Source organism: Mustela nigripes, chromosome 2 (assembly GCF_022355385.1).
Source record: "Mustela nigripes isolate SB6536 chromosome 2, MUSNIG.SB6536, whole genome shotgun sequence".
NCBI lineage: Eukaryota > Metazoa > Chordata > Mammalia > Carnivora > Mustelidae > Mustela > Mustela nigripes.
This window is the reverse complement of record NC_081558.1, coordinates 114,046,232-114,067,766: the sequence shown is the minus strand read 5'-3', so window position 1 is coordinate 114,067,766 and position 21,535 is coordinate 114,046,232. Positions and strand designations below refer to the sequence as shown.

Genomic DNA, 21,535 nt, shown 5'->3' with positions numbered 1-21,535 from the left:
TGTTAAAAGGGTTTTTAGAGGTTTTTTTCTTTTTCGCTGAAACAGTATATGGTCCGTTCATATCCTATGTGTGACATCATTCCTTTGCTACATGCAGTAATATTTATTATTTCAGAATTATAGTATTACCACTGATTTTAAATGATCGGCTACTTCATTGTTTACCAAAAGTAGCAAGAAAAAACATCAAAAAAAGAGTTGTCTGCATTTATTTTGAGCTGTTTTCCTCCAGAATAATCATGTGGTATTAAGAGTAAAGAATAAATTATTTTGATAAGAAAGCCAACAGCCCTACAAATGTCAGTCATGTATGTGTACCATGTATGATATTTTCTATTCTTGGAGGAACAGATGTCTTTACAAAGTTTGTCCTGTGTCTGTCTCTTAGGTGATGAATACAGCTCACTGACTTGTTGTATGTACCATCCCTTTTCTGTCCACTTATAGATGTACTCCAACACAGTTGCTTTAAGTGACGAATTCATCGCACTGCAGCCATTGTCGAGGGCAAGGAATCAGCTGAGCAAACTTAGGTAGAGTAGGAGAAGTAGAACCTTGTTAACTCTTCTGCATGCTAAAGGTCAATGAAACAATATTTAAAGATGGGCAGAGGCATGAATTAAGAGTGGGGCATTTTTGTTAGCACAGCTCTGTCTTTAATTTGACCTTTATTAATATGTATATTAAAATTTAAAATATATATCCATTTCTTCTCTGAGAAGAAAATTCAGATGAAAATTCAGCATAACAGGACAGAGATCTGTACCTTATTATATGTTTTACACCTTAACTATCTTTTATAGTACAATTCTAATGCTTCTGCTTGTCATGTTATTTTCATAACTAAGGATGCTCCTGCATGTTGAGTAACTTAAGCTACAGAAATTCATCATAAAGTTTTAAGTTTTAAGTTTCAGTTACTGTTACTTGGAAGTGAGAGTTGCCCATTTTTTTTTTTATCTTGCCTTATCTTTGCTGTAAGTACATATATGTATTTGTCTTTGTACACTGTAATGGCTGCTGAAGCATTCATATCCTTGCTACTGTTTAGTGCATCTATAAATTGCACAATATATTTTGTATCTCTTAAACATATATCTTTATTTCCACAGACAGATCTATTCTGTCTGTTTCCACAAAAATAAAAGTATAGAGATGTCTTTTGATAGAAGAGAATGAAAGCTTAAATCCTGAAACATTTGATATTAAGATACCAGAACTATTCATTAACTTTAACTCCAGTATGATTTGAAGAGGAAAAATAATATAACTAAAAAAAAATTTTTTTAACTTTTGGCACTCTTCTTTTTCTTGCCCTGTCAGTATTTTGTGTATTCTTAATTACATTTAAAAAAATTTTTTTTTCTAAAGGTTTCTATCTGTGTTCATTTGATCAAGCAAATGGCTTTGATGGAACATTGCTTAAATAATGTCTTACAGAACTCTGTGAGTTCACAATTTTGAGCTGTTCCAAAGTTCTATCACACTTTTTTATTTTATTCTTAATATCTTCTACAATTTTGAAATATTCTACTTTGAATTACAAAGGTGTAACATATGAATATAAAAATGAGTGTTTATGTGGTAGTCAACTAAATTTTATGTTTAAAACAAGAACTGAAATCAAAACAAATTGAGGATTTGTCTTCACCTTTGGTTGAGTCAAATACATGTAACACAATTCATCCATATGTGCCTTTGAACATCTAATTATTTAACTCTAAGATAATAGGAGAGCTTGTTATTTTACAAAAACACCTGGCAAACTCTTTGGTCAAGTGAAGATAATTTTGCATTGTGAATAATCTCACTGTTTTTATGAAATCATATTTTCATATATCGTATTGGCTTAAATCAAGCCATATAGGTTGTTTCTTTGTTTGAGGGTTTTTTTTTGTTTTTGTTTTGTTTTTGTTTTTTTGAGCAATAACAGACTTTAAAAAATGAGGTAAAAATATCATAAATTAGAGAGATCCCAGTTTCTGTAACAATGTGCTAACGTAGTAAGCTTAACATTCATCTGTGAAAAAGCACAATGAGAACCACATATACTGGTCAGGTTGCCTTTCCTGCAAGCCATCCTCCAATCAGGTAGTATAGCAGGAAGAGAAGAGCCCTGGTGGGGAGAGAGCAGGCCTGGGTGTTAGTGATACCCTTGGTCTGCGGCTTATGTGTCCTAACCAAATCATTTCACCTCTCTGAGCCTCCAGGTTCTTCACCTATCAGGTAATCATTTTACATACTGTGGTCTCTTTATTTATTGTCAGCATCAGAGAACAAAAGGAAAAATATACTATGCTCAACCAAAGGCCAAGCAGAAATGCCTGTTGTTTAAATAAGCAGTGAGTGACCACTGGGTGGGCATTTGCTCATAGCTGCGTGCACAAGTGCTCAAATACATCTATCTATTGTTGCATCCTGTGAATTTTAAATACATCTTTTTTTTTTTTATTGCATTAAACAGTATTCCTGGCTGTGATCCATGGTAATTTGTTTATTGTGACAAAGAGGAAGATTATGCAGATGTAAAATATCCTTCAATCAGCTTGGTACTTCTTAAGAACCATTAACACAAAACTATTAACTTTTTTAATGGAAAAAACTCATTTTGAGTATTTTTCCATCCCCTGTGTTATAGGCAAAGCTATAATAATAGTAATAATAATAATAAGCTATCTTCACATAAGCTTATTGTACTCTTGAAACCAAGGACTTCTACTACTTAATTTTTTATACATGTAAGACAGTCACGGTAGCATTTTCTTGATAGAAATAATTGTTGGTCAGTCCTAAGACTGAGAAAACACATAATGAGGAAAAAATTTGTTTTTTGTTCACTGGAGACATTTTCTTACAATTTAAAAAAGGCTCAGATTAGCATGGCTATGGGAACATACTCCCTAGAAGAAGAAAAAAAAAGTGAAGAATAAAAGTTTGTGTAAATTAGCACTCACTAAAAAGATACATTTCAAATTAAGGATTAAATTAATTTTGTTGATAAGTCAGCCCACCCCACACTTTACCCACATGTCTAGCATTTGAAAGGCCATGCGAGTGACCCTTCTACTCTGCTAAAGTTCACTTAGAGTAGAGACATCTTTTGAGGAGGGAGCGTTAAGAGTTGTGAAAAAGGGCAGACATACCTTTGCAATAAGAACCCTAAATCTCAATGGCAAGGAATTTAGTAGAAGAAATTGAATATTATTGAAGGAAATCTGGTTTTAATCTAACTTTGTGCACTGGAAAATCATGGCTTAATTTTGTGTGCTTTGTTGTATTCCCCTTACGAAGCTGCTGTTAGCTCTCTTTTGTGACAGTAAATGAATGTGGTATTGTATGAACATTCATTTATGCCTCACAGATTGTGGATCCCAACTTGCTGTTTTGATTCTAAACCTATTTTACAGTGAAGAGTATTGTTCTGTAATATAAGACTTATTGCTTTTCTGTCCTTCCAGATGGAAGAAGATAAGGGTTCAGTCAGCTCAGCATATGAATTTGCTGAAAGCAAGCACAGAGGGGAGGACAGTAGGCACCTGCTAGCTGAGGCTTGCAGCCAGCAGGACAGTTCTTGCGTGCACTAGGTAGTACTGCGCTGGACCTTCCTGGGGACCTATCCGCTAAGTTCTCATATTTGGGGCATGCTATGGGAGAACTGGCCTAACTTTCAGTTTTTACTTTCCTGATCCTTCATTGTTCTTCATATGTTTACTGTTTTTGTTCACTTGTCTTCCTTTTTTGTGATCTTTACATTTTTTATATGTCCGTCCCTGAATATTTTATTAGTCTTCCTTTGGAGTTAAACTGTGAAATCATACTTCACCTCAAATTCTAGCCTAGTAAGGTATTCTCACACCTGTTGTTTATATTCAGGAAATTCCTTTCACTTCTTTTGAAAATATGTCATGCTATTTCTATTATTTCTGAAGTTCATTTTCCCATTTGAAGTGGCAGTTGTGTATCATTTTATACATCTTAATGTAGTTAGACACCAAATTATTTATCTAAATCTGGCTCTTGAGTTAAATGATCCAATAAATGAGTTCTTAGACGTGGTACTGAATAGTTTTCCGTTGAATAATATTCATCAGATTCTCACTTCTTATTTTTCATAAGCTTTGATAGTTTATATCTTTGTAATAAAAAAAAGTATGAATTGATGAGGACTTGATTCATTCACATCTTGAGGAGTCAATCCTAACAAACCACTTCTAGACCTTATTGGAACATGTAAAATATTTTGATTGGTAGTAATTATGGATTATTTGCCATTTGTATATTATAATTACTGATCAGTAAGTTACTGTTGTCTCATTTGAGATAAAACATCATAAATGTTAAAAATTTCAAACAAAACTGCTTGAAAATTATAAATCTTAACTCTACCATGGAATCAGAGCATAGAACAGATACAGTAATTTGAAAACCCTGGATTATTCTGGAAGACATATTTTTAAAATTAGATTCCTTCATTGAACTGCCCTAAATGAAAAATGTTGAAGATTAACTATGTTGAAAATGTTGGAGATCAACTCTATTATTATTAATTGAAAAGAATTCAAAAGAATTCAGAACTTTTGTTGGAATGCTCTGTGTGATTATTTTTACTCTAAATTTATCTTGTATTTTGCTTTGATAAATTGGAAAATTTTTTAGTTTTTAAAAATAGGCCCTGGTTGAGCTGGGCAAAGAGGGGGAGCTGGCCTGGATTTATATTATTCCCTGGATAATCCACAAAGCAGATAATCCAATTGGGACCTGACTGTACTAACCCTAAAAAACTATGACCTCTGTGTTAAAAGTTTCCCGAAGGGTCAAATTCAAGTGAATATTTCATAAGACATGGATCTGGTACTGCTTTGCTTTAATATGTCCATTAAAATGTATAATACAGTTGAGAGATGGGTTCTTAGAATGCTCCTAATAACAGGGGCCTTGTTATAGTTACTTTTACAAAAGGTTGATGAGTGAAAATATCTCCTCATCCTGTGATAGTTGGTCTTTCTTCCTATAAACAAGAAGCTAGAAGAACCCTGAAACCATGAATATGACTTTAGTAAAATTGTATTACCCTGACCTGCAGTTTTTCCTGCTTATCACTGAATTTTCATTCATTGAGTGAAGTATACCTTGAATATATTTCTTATATATTTCTGCCTTTGGCATATATTTTGAAGTAAAAACCACTTCAAAAAAGTAAGTGCTATATAATATCCCTCTTCTGTGTTTTTTCTGTCTTGACATGGCAGTTGTTTCCTCTAATGGAAAGGTGGTCAGCCTTGCCAAATCAGGCAGAGGTTGCTGCTGAGCCCTAAATGTTGTCCTGGGCTAGGATCTTCTAGTCATCTCCCTCCACTGTGACCTGCCTCTTTGGCCTCCATTTTTTTTGTCATTTCTCTGTCCCTAGATTCCTGGCCTGCTCTGGATGCTCTCTTTTCAACTATACCTAGCAACTATAGGGATATCAACAGACTGTTAAGGCCGTTGACCTTTCTCATTGTGGACCTGGATGCTAAGCCCCAGACCTGAAACTTGCCATCACCTATGACAGAAAAAAAAGAATAGTTTCAACCAACTACAAGTCACCTTCCTCTTCTGTGACAAAGATACTTAGACATCTACTCTCTCATTTAACAAAGTGAACTACAAAAGGAACAGAAAACTTTAATGGCCTGGATTCAGTTTGCCAGTAAAAGCTATACTTTCCTGAATAAAATTCTGTGAACAAATAGAATTGAACATTTAAAAAAAACTACTAATAAGGCTGCCATGAGTAGCAAGACCTGCATGTATACCTGATAAATACACCACTTTATAAAACTAATGTTATTTTCAAATCTGTGCTGACTTATTTGAGCAAAATCTGGAGGTTGAAATGAAGAAAAATATTATGATTCATACTTAGAAAACTGATTTTTTCCTTTTCTCTTTTTTTAGAAAACTGAATTCTTAACATTGGCTACCATGATTTAGTTCATTAATTAATGCTATTCTGATTTACCCTCTCCATTAAAATTGGTGATTATACCATTTTTTGCAGATACTGATACTCTTCTTAAACTTCAGATCTTGTTATTTATGTAACCACATCATTAAAAAGGGGCCTCAGTTCTTTCTGAAACTAGAATAGACCAAATTATTAAAATAACCATACCCGATAAATATAATTCTTATTATATGCTTATTTTCATAGTTAAATTTAGGCAACATATACAGAAATCTCCTCTCTGGAGATCCCTAAAAGACGGTATGGAGGTATTTATAACTATCTTCCAAAGTCGTTTATTTTCCTTGAGGAAAAGGAAAGAGGGGAGAGAATATAGAGGAGAGAATGTGAGCTTTTGAGGCATGTTTTGAAGAAATGGGCCTTGAGTGAAAGATAGCAGTCTTCTAAATGTCATTGCTAATCAGCTACCTCTTGCAATTCTGAATAATGAGTTGAAGCTATTTGTTTTAAGGGTTGTTTTAAGGGTTTTATTATTTTTAACCAAATTTGGAAATCAGTACTTTTTGACGGCTTTTGATTTCACATTAAAAAGGAAAACATTTCCTTGAACACCTTTTTTTTTCCCCCATAATTACAGTTTCCAAATATCCTTTAAGGCTGTACAAGATTCTCACTTTGATTATATATTTATTATGAAACTGTTGTAAAGACAAAAGAACAAATATGGTTAATAGTTGAATAATTCTTATCTAAACTTAAAACGACTTGATTTGATTTGATAGGTAGGAGGTCATAGGAAAGACTAAATAATTTAAAGATGTATGATAATTTTCTAACATCTAGAAGATTCTAGAAAGATAGGAGATAGAAGTAGAAGCACTGGAAGAAATTTTTAAATGTTTCCTAGCACTGGTATGAAAATAATGGAAATAAGAGCACTGATTCAGAATTTATTTCAAAATAAATTGAAATGAGTTCTAGAAAGATGAAAGTTTTTATTAGCCATACATAATTATGTTGAATCTCCATAGTTGTTTTGCTTGGCCACCCTTTCAGCTCTAAGATATGTGGTCATTCCTGGGAAGAAAATGTGGTAGTCTTACCAATGAATCAAAATTTCTGATAAATTAAAGTGCTGCCAGACAGAGTCTCATTCCCATTGCTTTGCTTTCTTTCTTGTCTAGTATTTATAAGCAGTCAAAAAAAAAAAGAAGGAAGAAAGAAAGAGAAAGAAACAAACACACACAAAAGGAATAATTCCTTCTCCTTACTTTGAATGAAATGAGATTTAAATGTTCCACCCTTTTCCTACTCCCACTTAATTGGCAGCTGTGGCTACATGTATCTGGCTGGTCTCCCAGTTCCTGAATATGAGATCAAAGATATGTATATGAGAAAGTGGTAGAGCTTGGAAGTTTGCTGGAGAACAGTGTAGGTTTTTTTACATAAATAGCAGCTTTACAGAATCACAGTTAGCCAGCATTCGGCACTTTTAAAGCAGCGGGGGGTTTTTTTCTTCCTAGAGAAAAAAAGGAAATATATTTTTGCTTAGTTTAAAAGGTCATCTTAAGTCATTTCTTTATAATATTTTTGATATTTCAAGAGGTTTACTCTCTCTGGGATTATCCACATATTAATACCTGTCCTGAATTTTAAAGTGAGAGGTAATGAGTGCAAGCAACATAATTACCTAAAGTCAGATCCAGACCTAAGCTGTGTTATGGGCATATGTGGTCACTCAAATGCTGCTGACCTTCCGGATTTCATCTTCAGTGAATCCTTGAAAGTTGAGCTCCAGCTATACAAGCAAAACACAAGTTGTTAAATTATGAAGTACCAGACAAACTTCTTGCTGTCTATAGTTTCTGGTCTAGTTTAGTGTTCCCCAGCCAAATGGAAAGACCAAATTTGGAAACAACCAAATTTGTTGTTTCCTTGTCTTCCTGTTTTTAATTTCCATCTTACATAGGAACTGGCACATACATAGTAAACATTCCATTAATGTAACTGCCATTATTTGTTCCTATCTCCCATCCAGTCCATGATGGACCATTTCTTTGGGAAAATACAATAAAAATGAGTTACAGTTACCCTTGAACAATGTGGGGGCTAGGGGTCCTGACTCTTCGTGCAGTAAAGAATTCAGGTATAACTTTTGACTCCCCAAAAACCTAGCTAATAGCCTACTGTTTACCAGGACTCTTATGGATAATATTAAAGTACCAATTAACATGTATTTTGTATCTTATAGGTGTTTTATGCTCTGTTCTCACAATAAAGTAAGCTAGAGAAAAAAATCAAAAGGAAAAAAGAATATATTTATATTACTGTATGTGTATCTGTTGAAAAAAGTTTATTTGTAAGTGGACCTGTGCAGTCCAAACCCATCTTGTTTAAGGGTCAAACTGTGCTAGGAAATTAAATTTAAAAGATATTTAAAATAAGCCCTAATATAAAATTATTATTGGATTAAACAGTTATAAAAGTGTTGTCAAATTGCCATAAAATTTATTTGTCTCTTATTCATACAGACCAGAAACACTTATCTCCTCATAGGCCAGTAACAAATGTTCTCAGACCAGCACTGACCCATGGATCACACTTTGAGTCACACTGGTCTTTTTGGAAAGGGGCAGGTGTAACAACTACTTTCTTACACTTAGGATAAACATGTGCTGAATACACATCATACTTTTCTACCCACACATAATTACTCATTCTCTTTGCTTAGCCTAGAATGCCCTTTCTCTCCCTTCTCCAGCTACTGAAATCCCATCCAGTCTTTAAAATGTGTTTCACATGCTATCTTTTTCATCAACTCTTTCATGCCCTCCCACCAATACCAACAACAACAGCTGGGTTTGAGCCTTCCCTCCTCTTTTTTAATATTTGTATTCAGCCTTATTACCATAATTATAAGAAGGCAGTATAATGGCATGATAGAGAGATTTGAGCTCTGGAATTAAAGAAATCGAGACGCAAGCCTCAGCAGGGTGATCTTGAACAAATTCTCAACTTCTCTAGTTCCTCATCTGTAAAATGCTTCTGAATATGGTGCTTATCCCAGAACTTTGTTGTAAGTTTTCAGTGAAAATAATCCATGAGAAGCATCTTACATAGGAACTGGCACATACATAGTAAACATTCCATTAATGTAACTGCCATTATTTGTTCCTATCTCCCATCCTGTTAACTCACTAGACTGCCATCCCCTCTAGGAACCAGCACAGTGCCTTGCTTAATAAATACAAGTTGAATTTAAGGGCTCATACCATTAAATTATGCGAACAAGCAGAGTAATAGAATCGAGAGAGAGATTACTGATAGTTGGAGAGGTGAGGGAGGTTTCATGGAGACAAAGGTATTTAAACTGAAGTAGGTGTAGGGGGCAGCATTCTGACCATAATTGGTGACAGGCCCTGACATATGCCTGAAGGCAAGGAACACTGCACTTGTTGGCTGTGTGAAGACTGTACAGAAGCATTGGGAAGTTGAGCAAGAAAGGCAGCCTGTGGTCAGGTTATAAAGGGCCTTAAGGCCCCCTTGCAGTATTGTACTTCCACCTTGAGCATGTGGGATCATTCAAGTCCTGCTTCTGTAGAGGGTGATTTTTGAGATGGAGGAAACTAGAGCCCAAGGAAGGACCCAAGGAGAAAACTGGGAGACATAAAATTTACTAAACTATTCTTCTGGATATTAATGTTCTTCCTAGTGTTGATGGATTCCCAGGGACAAGATTTTACTGGGGGGAAAAAAAATACAGTTTGAGAATTGCACTATGTCTAGCTCTCCTCCTGGAAACTGACCATGTGTCCTGACTTATTGACAGTCCTTTACTCAATAAGCCTGTTTAGACCATCATTGAAATAGTGTTTCTGAAACTTAATTAGCCACAGAACTTTTTTTCATGAGACATCTGTAAACATCTCTCAAAAAACAGTTTAAGAAACGAACATAAATAGTCCTAAACCAAGGGTATTGTAATGAAAGAACAAGTAACATTTGGCTGTTTCTCAGTGCTCAGCAGACCTTAGGACATTGGGACAGTTAGGTCATTGCCAGACGGGAATCATGTTGTCTCACACTACTTGCTTTTGGCAGGATTACTGTGAGCAGGTATTTTGCAGGACCTCACGCATTCCTTATATTCTGAGCGCCAGGTTATTTATGTTCCATCATATCCGTCTTCTGTCCATTGTGCTCGTCTCCACAAATGTCCCCTGTTGTCATGCCCACACTCAACACTTGGTGATTCCCAACCTTTGTGAATTGCAGCACTCTAACAAATCTATTTTTGTTCTCCTTCCTCTATACTTTCCAAAGATTTGTTATACAGTATGTTATATATGTAAAGGAAAATGAATGAAAAACAGTTTGTTTAAAATGATATCCCCTGAGAAATTAAGGAGTACACCTGACCATTTCAAAACCAAGGTTGGGATTCATTGAGCTATGTGATCATACCATTTCTTTCTCTCATTTTAATGGGATTAAGATTATTAGTAGTATTGGCTTTAAGTGATTTTGCTGGGTTATTTATGCCTGAATCAGTATGACTGTTGCATACCTTTAGAAATTAATGAAAATAGTAGTAAGTCATTTGTTTAGTGGATTTCAATACAGTAAATTAAATTAATCGGTAAATTTTTTAAAAGCAAGGTAAGCTGATTATGGGCATAATTGGCACTTAGTGATTGCTTAGCAAGTTATGATAAATGATGCTTTTTTCAAGGATAATTATAAAATTATAATAAATTTTTAAGGATTATTTCAGTGTATATATGTAGAGGTGCTTAGAACCCAGCACATAGAAAACATTACATAAGTATTTGCTATGGTTGTTGTTGGTGTTGTTGAAGATTGGGTTAGGTCCTGCCCGGTTATCATTTCCCAGTCTTCAGAATGGTTCACACTCCGTTTTTCTCAATTGCTAGACATTTTTCATTGAAATTACAGGAGCATTTCACCTAAACAAAAACTCAAGAATTAGAATTCACTGAGTTTGAGTGGTTGATGTAAATCATTTTGGCTGTACTAAATTATTAAAATGAGACATTAAAATCCAAAATCTTTATAGATTTAAATAAAAGCCAGCTACTTATTTTTATAATTATTTTATTCATCTTTTAATTTAGGACACAGTGCCTTTTAAAGCCTTCCATATATTTTCATATTATAGAAAACGTTTATATACATTACTTTTGGTTTTAAAGTGCTTGTTGTCTTCTTTTTTTTATGCTTTTTGGAAATCCAGATCTATAAATAACTAATTTTTTTTCTGCTTTAACTCCTCCAGCTTACTGAAACAAATTCAGGTATCAAGTGCTTGGACTCCATGTGCTGTTTCTCAGAGGGAGAAACAGCGTGCGCATCTGTTGGAAGAATGCTGGAACGAGTAGTAGGAAGATGTAGTCCAACCCATGTCAGCAGGTGTGAAATTTCTCTAAGTAGCCTTTGCTGCAGATGAGTGTCCTGTAAACTGGAACAGGATGAACCTGCGTCTCTAGATACCTAATAAATCATCAGCTGGTTTTACCAACTGAAGCGGGTGGTGTGCTATTTATTAGCACTCTTTGATGGTAGATTTCACTTTGCGGTTTTTGGTGTAGGGGGCTCTTTCACTAACAAAGGAAGAGAAAGCACCTTTGAAGAGACTTCATCTAATGAACAAAAATTTTTGCTTTGCAGTCTTTCTATAATGTGGTGAATAGGAGTGTGTATATGATACTTACTTAGCTTTTATAACTTTCTTTTTTTATTATACCTTATATTACTGTTTTATTTTCTGTATTTTTTTATTTGTTTGTTTTTTGTATTTACCAAATAGTCTACACATAATAGTAAAATCAAAGGATTTTGCTTCTCTTATTCTTCATGTATATTTTCTGGTCATCCATTTGAGACTTTATGGTATTTATAAACACAGAAGGCTGTATTTCTGCTTTCTTATACCATTTTATCTCTGTAATGAGTTTTTAAAAATGAGTTGTGATTTTTTTTTTTTAACTTGGTGTTCACGGTCTAATTAGAAGTTTATAAGTTAGAACTGGCATGTTAAATTATGGTTTAGAAGAATCTTAGCATTTCTGTCCCTTCCCAAATCTATTTCTTGAATTAGGTTTATCAGTGCTTGCTTTTGTGGATCATAACAGAAAATGCCATGTTTTGGTAAATGCCACTTAAATTTATTTAAAAGTGAAATGGATTCATTACTTCATATAGTTTCCAAGAGACATATTATTATTCAGGGGACATTAAGAAGTAGAAATAACTTTTTTCATGCTTTGATGTTCTTAAGATGAATTCTATCATATTCCTAAAATGCGAGCAGCAGTGCACCAGTGTGTGTGAAGAAATAATATCCATTATTTGATATCCATTATAGATGGGCAAGGATAGATAGATGAACATTGTCCACCATGTACCACATGAATAATCACGTTCTATGTGTGCCGTGGAATGGAAAAGGTTGGAAAATACCCCAGAGTTAGGGAATAGAGGATGGAGGATGAACTTTTATTACATTCTGATAAAATAACTTAATATTTGCTTAGATTTTGTTTTTAAAATTAATAATTATCATTCATGTATCATAAAATTCAGGTAACACTTATTGGCAAACTTATTAGTTCCCACTTTGCCTTTAGTTATGGCCGAGTCTTTAAGGTACAGTTGCATTTATAAATAGCATTCTTTAACATATGTGTTTTCAGTCTCCATTTATTGATTATAACATGTGATCAAAAATATTTCCATAATGCTGTGGTATCATTTTGTAGTAATTTTATTCTACATAAAAGAATTACTATGAGCAGTTAAATTTATTGGGACTTACGTGTTTTGACTTACACAATTGTATTATAAAATGCATTACTAAAAAGCAGCTCTGTCATGTACCCAGGCCACCAAGTTTTCCAAAAGAGTTTCAGAAGGACCTACTTCTGTGGTGAATAAGACAGCTTTACTATTTAGGATTAAAGTGGGAGTTAGACTAAGAGACTGCTATAGAACTTCCACAGAATTTTTTAAATTTCTGCTTCAACAGGAAGTTCTCTTTAATGAAAGTATACATCTTCACTAACTATTAAAAAACTGTAATTAATTTTAAATAAGCCAAAAATGTTTTTTTGCTTTATATATATTCTCATTGTTTGATATCCATTATTCAGGTAATATGCCCCTATTTTTATACTGCATTATCCCTTTGAACCTGCCCCTGGAAATAGGAGATTTATTTCAGCACATTCTCCTATCATCTCTACTTTTTTTCACTTAAAATTGTATCATAATATTTTCTTTTGTAAGATTTTATTTTTTATTTTTCTAATAAAATGTTTAACAGTATTATCTTATTCGACAGACTATAAATATCTTACCAGTTTTGTCCAACATCTCAGGTCATATTATTGATTAGTACTGTTGTTATCCTTCTTTTTTCCTCAAGTGAATAATTTAAAGTCTTTTAAGATCTGTTCAGTTTTTTTCTAGTGGATAAAAATCATACAATATGAAAACCACTTGGTGCTTTTCCAAGGACTATATGGAAATTGCCATATATCCATTAACATTACCTTTAAAATTTGAAAGTCATTTTGATATGTAGAGTTTTATTTTTTACATATATTTGTATTAGTGAAAGACTTTTGGCATTTCTGTTTTGATTTTGGAACAGCCTTTATTCTACATTTCTATTTCATGTCTAACTTAAAAGGTGAAGCAAGACTAATACTTCTGTTACAAGATGTAGAAGCCTTTGGATATTTGTTCTATTAACCTATTAAACATAAGAGATAACAAGCATCACTTGAGAAATACAACTAGGGCTTTCATATGCACATTATTCCACTGATTAAAAACTTTTACCATCCAGGCACAAAAATTGTTACATTTTATTAATTGATGTTTTCAAAGGAATATGCCATATTGCAGGCTTTGTTTCAAGTGTAGCATCATGATGCTATATGAAGGATATGCCATGTCTTACACTAAAGGCTGTACTTCAGCAATAAATGATTTTCTTTATGCATTTTACCAGCAATTGCATTATCATAATCAAACCTTTTTTCCTAAATAGAAAGGACTTAATAGTTAATATGTAGGTCCATATTTAATGTTCTGTCAAATATGACATTTAACATATGAATGCACATGCATGCTTTGAAAGATAAAAAGAAACCTTAACTAATAAAATTCTCCTGTGTAAGCAATTGTTGGAAAAGAGGAAAAACTAATAGAAAATACTGGCAATTTGGGAATGGAAACTTGACTCCTGATAATTAGGGTGTTGGGAGTTACGTTTTGTCATACCTATCTAAGCATACTTTTTCTTGGATAAATATTTTTAAGAAATGTTCGTAGACTCATTTCATTCATTTATTTTATAAATACTGTCTGCTATGTACCAGTTGCAGTTCTAGGTACTAAAAAGAGACGGTAGTGAACAGGCCCTTCCTTAAACTACAGCTTTTAAGGTTTTCTGGAAACTAATAAAATTAGAGAATTTGTGAACTATCAGTATGGTTGTAGCTTATTTGTGTTCCTCTTTGCCAACTTTGTAAAATTTCTAGGTTCCAAACTTCATTATCACTGTGCTTGCTTAATTGATTTAAACTTAAACTATATACACAATCTCAAGGAAACAGTGAATATTTGATGAGTGGATTTAAGTCATTTTAAATGCTAGTCTCTTCCTCTAACGTCTTTGTTTAGGAAAATGGAAACCCTGGAAAAAGTTACATAAAATGTATTTATTGTTTAGTACTTTTAGTCCTTTAAGAAAAGCCACCTTTGACTTGGAAATCCTGATACTGTCCTTGAAATGGGTTAGGCTCTTGTAAGCATGGTCTTGAGTTATTTTAGCTTAAGTTACTAGAGCTGCAAATAAAGCGTTATGTAATTAATTGCTTATAGGCCTTATTATTCAGACAGTAGTTAAATTTTCCAGACCATTGGAGGTTTATTTGTTCTCAGTTAAGTGAAAACCCTACTGAGTCTCAGCTGTCTTTGATACCTATTGAATAAACCATTTACTGCATTCAAGCTAATTATGCTAAAACCTTTAGAATAGAATTTATAGGAGAAAAGAAATAGTATAATATAATATGAACATATTACCATTTCATTCTAAAGCTTTTGGTAAGTGGAATGTATGTTTGCTTCTGTAATGTCAAAATATAGCCTAGTTGTTTTCAGTAAAACTGGCTGTGCATAACTCTTATACTTATTTTTTATTGTATTGTTAAGATTTTAAGAGCATCTCCTGCTTTACTACTTACAGAAATTGTTTTAATGCTAATGAATGTCTGAATTTTAGCTAACATTTTATATAATGAGTAGAGCATTATTTTTTCCAAGTTTTTGTATTATATAAATAGACTGGTCATTCAAGGCTAGTAGGAGAACTTCTCCTAGCTCTTAAAAATGAATCAATACGTGATTATTTTAATATTCAAATTGCATTTTTGATCCTTAGTTTTAGAGTAAATTTTTGTCTCACTTAAAACATAGGTACTGGTGAGCCAAACTTTTCTCTTATTGTTACTTTAGATCTTGGAGTGCATCGGACCCTTTCTATACCAACGACAGGAGCATCTTGACTCTCTCCACAATGGACTCATCTACTTGTTAAAGGGGCAGTAGTACTTTGTGGGAACCATTTCAACTCCTTTCCTAAAATTCAGTGTGATCATCCTGGTAATGGCCACACTAGTTCTGCAGAATTACTTTCTAAAATTTCTCAAGTATTTCATACCCACTCAGAGTTATAATGGAAAACAAATAAAAAGCATTAACATAATCCCCTTTCAACCCCTTTCATTTAAATCCAAACATGTTAGAATTTGTGAAAGAGACATTTTCTATCTCTTTGGGTTGTCCCTCATGCTTATGGGACTCCTAATGGCATTTCAGCCTCTTGCTAAGGCCACTATATTTTAATATCAAGGTAGAAAAGGGAGGTAATTCCTAGCTAATTGTATTTTTTAGTATTAGTTTGGTTATCGAGTCTTCTATTCAAATCTGCTTCTGTAAATTATGCTGAAAAGTTTGCCTTGAAAACTCTATTTTTTTATTAGAGTTATATTTGAAACTTTTCATGCGAAAAGTTAATGTGAATAGAAAGGAATTTTGGTCCCTCAGTGACCCATGTTGTTAATTCTTTAGTGCTTTCTAAGTTCACAGAGCAAATTAGAAGAATGCATTTCCCATCATTATTTACTGCATTGTGGGTAGTAAATATATACCAAAACCAAACTTCTCTAAATACTATAACACAACCAGTAAAGTTAAGTATATACATGCAAAGGGTATATTATATATATAAATCAGGAATCAAGTCCATTCACCAAATTTCAAGTTGATGTTTACTAATATTTTTGTGATGGAATACAAAGAACCTATAGTGGGTAAATTATATACCATTAGCATATTATTATTTAATGTGTTTATCATTGGATCTTTTGCATGCTTTAATCTGGTTAATATATTTAAATTTGCCTTTTTTCCCCTCTCTATCTGAAAGCTCTGTTTATAGTATTTTATGACACTGTTGTAAAGTTCGACTATATCAATAAAAAACAAGTTTGGACAGTATTTAAATATTGCAAATATTTTTAATCATATAAATCAAAATATTAGGGTAATTAAAAAGATAAGAGCCTCTTTCTGTGGCTAATTTAGAATTGCTCTTGCCTTTCAGTAAGCTAGCATTTAGAATAAAGGATTTCATGTGAGAATCCTGTTATTTTTAGATTAGTGTATGTTATCTAAGTTACAGTAGACTACCGCAGTAAAGTAAAATCTGTCCTGTGTCCCATTACAAGGTATATTTTCAGGCATGCCTACAGGATGTAAATGAAACAAAGTTTAAAGTTCTAAATCTTAAGGGTTAATGGCAGCATAAATTAAAATGCTAAGAATGATTAATCAGGTACATATTGCTGTATTTCAATACTTAATTGCCATCTTGAGTTTATCATATGATCAATGTTGTCATTTGTTTTGGTAAAAAGTAATGTCATTTTAAAATTTGGAAATGATTATTGGCTAAAGAGCTTACCAAGCTCTAAGTATATGATTGTGTACATATAAATTATATGGAAATGGTTAAATAAGGTTTCCAAAATTTTCTCTTGAGAATATAATAATTCCTTTCTGTAGATTTATTCTTCAACCTTCCACCTCTTTCCCATCTCATGAATATAAGACCTCTGGAATTGGGCTGGTAGGGAAAGAATGGTAGAGTCAAGAATTAAGACTTTACCTTGTTTGCTGATAAACTTTTTTTTTTTTTTTAGTTTTATTTTCTTGCTAACATAATGTTTGTTTCAATAATGCAAGGATATTAGATTATGAATTTCATCTTAAATATTAATGTTCATTTATAGCCCTTCTTTAACTTAGATATTCCAAAATTGAATTCAGGAATATACTATGATTCTGGCAATACATTGAAGGGATTATACAGTGTACAATGTATACATTTACCAATTCATGGTCCAGAAGAGGAAATATTGCAGAAAATATTCAGTTAGGGTAGTTTAGTGGAACATAACTCAGAATTTGTTTTTTCTTAGAATGTGTTATAAAATATTTATATAACAAAATGACATTTATAGTCCTGCATTACATCTTCCTTAACAGTTTACAGTGTTTATTTGCCATTAACCAAATTGACTACTGACACTAGAGAAGGACCACAAAACCATCAAGCAGTCTCTGACCAACTGCAGCAGGGAGGTCAGCCAGTCTATATGGTGCTGAAAATGGGATTGATGTAATTGTCTGCATTGACTATTTAAAGTTATTTAAGAACTCTATGTAAAAAAAAAAAAAAAAAAAAAAAAAAGTAGATGGCATGTACTGATACGCTCATCCTACTCTGTTGAAAGCCTCTTTCTAAAGGAAAGTTAAAAGAGCTTTCTTCAGTTTATTTAAGAAAGTAACTATTGTCTATAAGCTTTAAGTAGTTTTCTAGTGTTAATACTCATATATTAAAACTTATTATTTAGCCAGTAATCACAAAAAAAGTCCCCTTTGCATATTTCTTTAAAATTCTTCAGAAAGTATGATGTTGGGAATTAACCTAACTCTTAATCCTGCCAAAACCAGAGTAAGATGCTACATGTGTTTTTACTAATTGATGGTCTCAAATCTATTTGCCTCACTTTCTTACCTTTACCTACCTAGTCTGAAGGCTGTAGCCCTGAGGATAGTAGCAAGCACCAAGATGGTTTTCAAAATTGCCCATCAGCTGCTTTAAAAGATGACTCAGTACCTTGCCTCAGCTTTAGCAAGCAGTAGGTTCACCTTAGAGGATTATAGTATGGGCCAGGAGAACTACAGCTACCAGGCTTGCCATGGAGTTGAGAAGAAAGAAGGGGAGAATTTACAGTTTGAATCTCTCTTAACTACCTTCCTCCTTGGGCCTCAGTCTTCATGATGTCCACAGGTTTCCCAGACCTAATCCAAACTCTGGCACTGTCCTGAGTAGGAGGTTAAACTGAGGCAAATCACCACATCAGGAAATTCCTTTACTCAGACCAGGCCTTTTCTGCTGTAAGACTGAACTGTGGAATGGGGCTTGTGTGGGAAGCTTGAGGCTCCTGTCTGACAGGCAGAAGTCAAAACCACTTAAAAAATTTACAGTTAATACCAAAAACATTTTAAATATGCTACTCTGAGAAGTTATTGGGGGGCAGGGAAAAAGGGAAAATCATCTATGCTTGTGTTTTCCTGTAAAGACCCCGTTGAAGTAGGATATAAGGAGGTATTCATAAAACAAACCACCAAAGAGTTATATAAAACATGTTTTATTAATTTTGGTCCCGCTTCTGAGACATTTTTCTTTCTATCTTGAAATGAGTCATCTATTTTCGTAAAAATAGAACATTATTAAAGTGTTGTTTATGTGAGAACACTTGAATGGTTTTCCTACAAAAAAAAAAATAGATAACAACTAATGATATGTTTGTAGTAATGGTGATTGTTAGATTTTTATGGGGAATCAGTAGCTGGAAATACTGTAGCAACACTTGGTTTAAAATCGAGGACCTCAGACACTGTGGCTGTCTAATAAAATCCTTTAAAATTTCTCTGCATTGTCAGTAAGTGTAGTTACTTATTGTATAGCTCTCAGTAATTTTTTTAAAGTTTATGAAATTATATTTATTGAATAAAAATTTTCCTACAAAATTAAAAGTGTTTTTTTTTTCATTTTTCATTCTTTAAGCATTTTAAGCCTCTCTCTGCTTGCCACAGCTAACATTGCCAAAAACTTTTTTGATGAAATTGTATTACATTTACCCTCCATACGGTACAGGAATACTATTACGCCATTCACTGACTCCACTGTCAAAAATCTGTAAGTTTTTGGTTTACCCAGATTTTATAGATCAGTACAGCTCCTGAAAAGGGGACTGATAGAAATGTCCCAGCTGTAAAGACCAACACACTTGACTCATCACTCATGAAAAACCAGCCAAAATGAACTTGCAAATGAAAATATGTGCTTTTTAAAAAATACTGCTGATATGTCTATTTACATATAAAATATTCTGACCTCCTAATGACAATTTTTTTTCCTTATGCTTTCTCAGTTGCCATTTAAAGCACACACAACTGTTTAATATATGTTTATTATAACGTAAGCTATTACATTTGCCTAAGTGTTATATATGCAAAGAGTGACAATGTATGATATATATATTTTTTTATTTCTGAAATGAAATCATATCCTGGCATATAAATAATACCCAGGCATCTGTTTTTATTTAAAAAGTAGCTGAGGGTTTGGGCTCTCTTTAGGGTAACTTCAAGTCTTTAACTTCTATGATACAATGTGAGGAGTAATGTTCTTTGAATTAGAAATTTGGGACAAAAAAATAAAGCTTTATGAGCAGCATTTCACCAGAAAATTTAGTGAATTCAGAAACAATTGAAGTTTTATTTTAAAGAGCTGACTCAAGGACAAACTTGTAAATGGAGATAGGTAAACATGTCTCTGTGAACAACTCTTTGGAAGTGCTAGACAGCCCCTGATAAATCAGGGGAAATGGTTTGTCTTCAAGTAAAATTTGTGGACAGTTGATTGCATAGATTTTAGAATTCTTTCATTTTTGACAAATCTTTACATCTGTGTGATACTTACCTAATCCAGATAGAGAACTTAACACCATTTCAGAAAGTTCCCTTTTGCCACTTTCCAATGAATTCATTTCTCCTTTTCTCCCTTGCAACCATTTTTCTATTTTTTATTGTCATAGAGTAGTTTTACCTGTTCTTGAATTTCATATAAGTGGAATTATACATGTTCACTTCTACATCTGGCTTCATTGCTCAAAATGACTGAGATTCCTCAACGTTGTTGAGGAATATATACTTCGTTTCTTTTGCTACTCAGTAGTGTTGATTTCATGAAGACCATACAATTTATCCATTCTCTTATTTATGGACCTTTGTGTTATTTACAGTTTGGTGTGATTATAAATAAAGTTATGAGCACTCTTTCTGAACATGTTTTCATTTCTCCTTTAAGATAACTGGAATTTCTGGGTCTCAAGTTCAGTTTATGTTTAATTTCATGAGAACCTGCTGAAAAGTTTTCCAAAGTTATTGTATGCCATTTTAGTGCATTTGTATGCAGTTAAGATAGTTCCAGTTCTATTATATCTGTAGTGTGATAACTACTGATGCTTAACTCCTTTTCAAAATATGCTTATTGGCAGTTTCTTGTTTGGGGGTTTTTGTCTGAAATTCCTGTTCAAGTCTCTGACCATTTTTTCATTAGACTGCCTGTCTCATTACAGAATGGCTGGAATCCTTTTTATAAGAATGTAAGTCCTTTGTCAGGTGACTGTATTGCTCACATTTACCCACCAGTCTGTGGCTTGCCTGTATACAGTTGACCCCTGAAAAACGGGTTTGAACTGCATGAATCAACCATGTGGATATTTCACAGTACTATAAATGTATTTTCTTAACATTGTAAGAATACAGTATGTAATATGTATACAAAATATGTGTTAATCTACTTTATGTTCTCAGTAAAGCTGTCCAATCCAACAGTCTGTTAATAGTTAAGTTCTGGGAAGTCGAGAGTTACAAGTGGATATTCAAGTGCATCAGAGGTCAGTGCCCTTGACCCCTGTGGTGTTCATGGGGTATTTTCTTAGTGGTGACTTTGGTTTGCAGAAGAAGTGTTGTATTTTGATGAAGTCCTTTTTTTTTTTTTTCTTTTTATGGTTATATGGTTTTTGTGTCTTGTCTAAAATACACTTGTCAAACACAAAGTAATGAAAATATTTTCCTCTGAAAACATTGCAGTTTTCACTTTTATGTCTATGATACATCTCCAGTTCACTTATATGTAGGATAGAAGGCAAGGATTAAGGATCTTCCTTCCTCCTAACCCCCATAAGGCTGTTTGGTTTAGCTCCATTTGTTGATAATATTCTCTGTTTCCGGGACGCCTGGGTGGCTCAGTTGGTTAAGCAGCTGCCTTCGGCTCAGGTCATGATCCCGGCGTCCTGGGATCGAGTCCCACATCGGGCTCCTTGCTCCACGGGGAGCCTGCTTCTCCCTCTGACTCTG

At 33.5% G+C, this 21,535-nt stretch overlaps 1 protein-coding gene across 4 annotated transcripts in view; it reads left to right on the top strand.

Moving 5' to 3' along the window:
• The window catches only part of ATP11B (ATPase phospholipid transporting 11B (putative)), a 121,312-nt gene extending 104,775 nt beyond the window's left edge, over positions 1-16,537 (top strand). The window contains exons 29-31 of one of the 4 annotated variants that reach the window (XM_059391467.1): positions 448-533; positions 11,244-11,377; positions 15,494-15,582. In XM_059391467.1, coding sequence (XP_059247450.1) covers positions 448-533; positions 11,244-11,346 — 189 coding nt within the window. In that variant the 3' untranslated portion in view covers positions 11,347-11,377; positions 15,494-15,582. Of the gene's footprint in view, positions 1-447; positions 534-3,458; positions 3,585-11,243; positions 11,488-15,493 lie in introns of those variants that run through there. The other 3 variants (XM_059391469.1, XM_059391466.1, XM_059391468.1) reach the window with 3 other exon arrangements.
• Positions 16,538-21,535: the final 4,998 nt, after the last annotated feature.